The 3,184-nt window shown below is 34.9% G+C and overlaps 1 protein-coding gene across 1 annotated transcript; it reads left to right on the forward strand.

Moving 5' to 3' along the window:
- The first annotated feature begins 432 nt into the window (after positions 1 to 432).
- On the forward strand, positions 433 to 1,401 carry LOC131067128 (replication protein A 70 kDa DNA-binding subunit A-like). The gene has a single exon (XM_058002059.2). The coding sequence runs from the start codon at positions 433 to 435 to the stop codon at positions 1,399 to 1,401; it is 969 nt and encodes a 322-aa protein (XP_057858042.2).
- The last annotated feature ends 1,783 nt before the right edge of the window (positions 1,402 to 3,184 follow it).

Genomic DNA, 3,184 nt, shown 5'->3' on the forward strand with positions numbered 1-3,184 from the left:
AAACAATGGCCATATTAACTACAGATGCAATCAAGCTTATAGTGGAAGGAGCTATAGACTTATCCCCATGCATCTAAGTATTCTTTGTATCAACATTTGGGAGCAACCCTGAACAAACTACGTGATTTTGATTAGATATTTCTGATGGTACACACAAGCACAAAGCAACGTTGCCCAAGAAGTATAATGATTACATAATCTTTGAAGAGATTAAGATCAGATCCATAATAAAGTTATCAGAGTACAACTGTCCCAAATTGAGTAAGACACGGTAAGGAGCCAATTATTAGAGTGTTTTTTAGAGTTAAAAATAATTAAAATTAAAAATGCTGCTTATAGAATTAGAAAATGTAATGTTGATAGTTTGTTTCAATAAACATGTGTAGGTGGATTACGATTATACGCCTAGAGATCATATCTACAATACATAAAATGATTGAGGAACCAGTCTCCCTTGATGCAAACCAGTACTGCCAGATGGATCAAGTGGCACAACTCACCCCTACTTTGAATATTGGAGTAGAAAACCTCCACAATTCAGGGACACTCTCTCAGACGAAAGTACTATTTGGAGTAAAGCGACCCCAAAGTTCAAGTGGGGTATTGAGCATAATTACACCTATAAAGAACTTGAATCCATTCCAAACAAGGTGGATTATCAAAGTTTGTGTGACTATAAAGAAAGAAATTCATCAATACAATAAGCAAACAGGAAATGGTCGAGTGTTTAGCTTCAACATCATAGATAGTGAAGGGACAAAGACACGTGTATCTAGTTTTAACAATATGGCAGATGCACATTATGGTAATATAGACATTGGAGCTGCATATAAGATTTCAGGTGGGGTTGTGAAAACTGCTAATAAAATTTATAAAAAACTTAACAGTGGGATAGAAATAACTCTTGTGCCTGAATCAATAGTAACCCCCTGTGAAGATGACCCTTCCATTCCAAAAAACCATTTCTCATTCATGCCTATTAATGAAATACTTGAGCAAAGTAATAATTCAGTCATTGATGTTATTGGTGTTGTTATTTGTGTAGAACCAAGCTTAACAATCAGAAAAAGAGATGGAACAGAGGTCATAAGGCGTGCCATAAAGCTACTGGATATGTCTCAAACTACAATAGAAGTTACGATATGGGGAGCACCATCTGAGAAAGAAGGTGTCCAACTGCAACAAAAATACTACCTTCAAGAGACAACAATCCTAGCAATCAAGAGTGGATGTGTTTGTGAATATAATGGAAAGGTATTGAGTACATCAAGTAATACACACCTAATTCTAAACCCAGTGATATTAGAAGCTGATAAATTAAGAACCTGGTTTGACCAAACTGTAAGTGACACACATGAACCTTCGGTCAAGTATGCTAGTTTACCCAAGCCAATTACATGAATGACAATCAATGACATCCGACGACAAGCATAGCATATGGGACAACCTCATCATTGCATACTGAAGGCAACAATTGTACGCATTAAAACATAATTGTTCTACTATCCAGCATGCTCCAATCAGATAAATGGAAATGAGTGCAAGAAATGATTAATTCAAAATGAAGAGTTAAATTGGTATTGTTCTAAATGTGAGATGACACTCACAAAATGTGCTTATAGATACATAGTTCAAATACAATTAGAAGACCATACAGATACATTATGGGCTATAGTATTTGATGAAGGAGCGACACAACTACTAAGTATGCTTGCTGAAATGTTGTATAAGCTACAGTTCGACCCGGATGCAGAAAGTGATACTGAGGAAGTAATAAAGTCTGTACTAAAAAAATAATACATCTTCAAATTGACGTACAAGAAGGAAAAATATAATGAAGAGGAACGACTGAAAGTAACAATTACTAGGGTAGAACAAGTAGATTTTGTTGCAGAAAGTAATATCTTGAACAAATCAAAGCAATGCATGATGAAATGGGAGCTGAGGAATAGATTGAAAAATTATAAAAACAAGCCTGTACAATGATTGTGAATTTTTCATAAAACACAAAACAAGATATAACGTCTGCGACCCACTTTGTAAAAAATAAGTTGTATATGAATGTAAATATATATTTGTTAAATGTTGTAAGTGTTACTCAAATCCATGGCTCATTCCAAAATATTTAAATTCTTTTCTTGGTCATTTGACTTGTATAAATAAATATATGATACAATTAGCACTTTCAATGTACAGACGAATGCAACTATATATTTGTTAATGTTGTATGTATTATTTAGAGTACCCCTTCTTCCAAATATCCGATTCTATGTTTTTCTCATTAAACTTGTATAAAAATATATATGGTACACTTGATGCTTTCTGTTATTTTACTTTACGTGTATTGTATTAATACCATTTTTTTCATTCATGATTTTCAATTGCATGGCTATAAAATATCTAACCCCAAAATGTGTATATTAATAACAAACATTGAATTTGTTTACAGATGGCCGATTGTAATAGTCGAAAGAGGCAACTTAGCCCGAGGCAAATAGAAATAAGAGAGAATTGTCAGAAGAGAAGCCAAGATTATTATGCGCAACACAGAACAAATTGCGACACGTAGACGACTGAGAAGGGAAGCGAAAACTACCCAACACCAACTACAAATACTACACGTGCCTACGTCCAGAGATAATCCAATGTTTACAGTGGCATTGAATAGATTTTGTCAGAGAATAGACACACTAGCTAACCTAAGAACATGTCATGTGTGTAAGGAGTCCTACCCAGGCATGCTCCTTTGTTCATCAAACCTTGATAGCACTTGTAGAAGGTGCTTTAATGAGAAAGGCCTGCATCGCTTCTCTATAAGCAATAACATGGATCCTGGTGAGCAGCCAACAGTCCTAAAAAGGCTAACTCAGATAGAAGAAATGCTTATTGCTGGAGTAAACCCTGTCTTGATATTGGTATTGTTATTTCATGGAGGTTTAGTATTCATTTTTGTGGTGCTTAGGAAGTATTTATACTCTTTCATTGTGCAGGTTTAGTGCTTTGTTTTAAATTCTTTTTAAACTGTACTGCTCTCGATCTGAGCAAGGGATTAAGACCCTAGCAATGGCTCCAACTTCAAATCCCATTGTGTTTGATCAATGGCCCTTGGGATTAAAGTCATGGAGCCTGTGTAGAGTGTACATATTATTGTTAATGTCCTAGAAGTTGCTTTGAAGTCATTTGT

Source organism: Cryptomeria japonica, chromosome 11 (genome assembly GCF_030272615.1).
Source record: "Cryptomeria japonica chromosome 11, Sugi_1.0, whole genome shotgun sequence".
Taxonomy (NCBI): domain Eukaryota; kingdom Viridiplantae; phylum Streptophyta; class Pinopsida; order Cupressales; family Cupressaceae; genus Cryptomeria; species Cryptomeria japonica.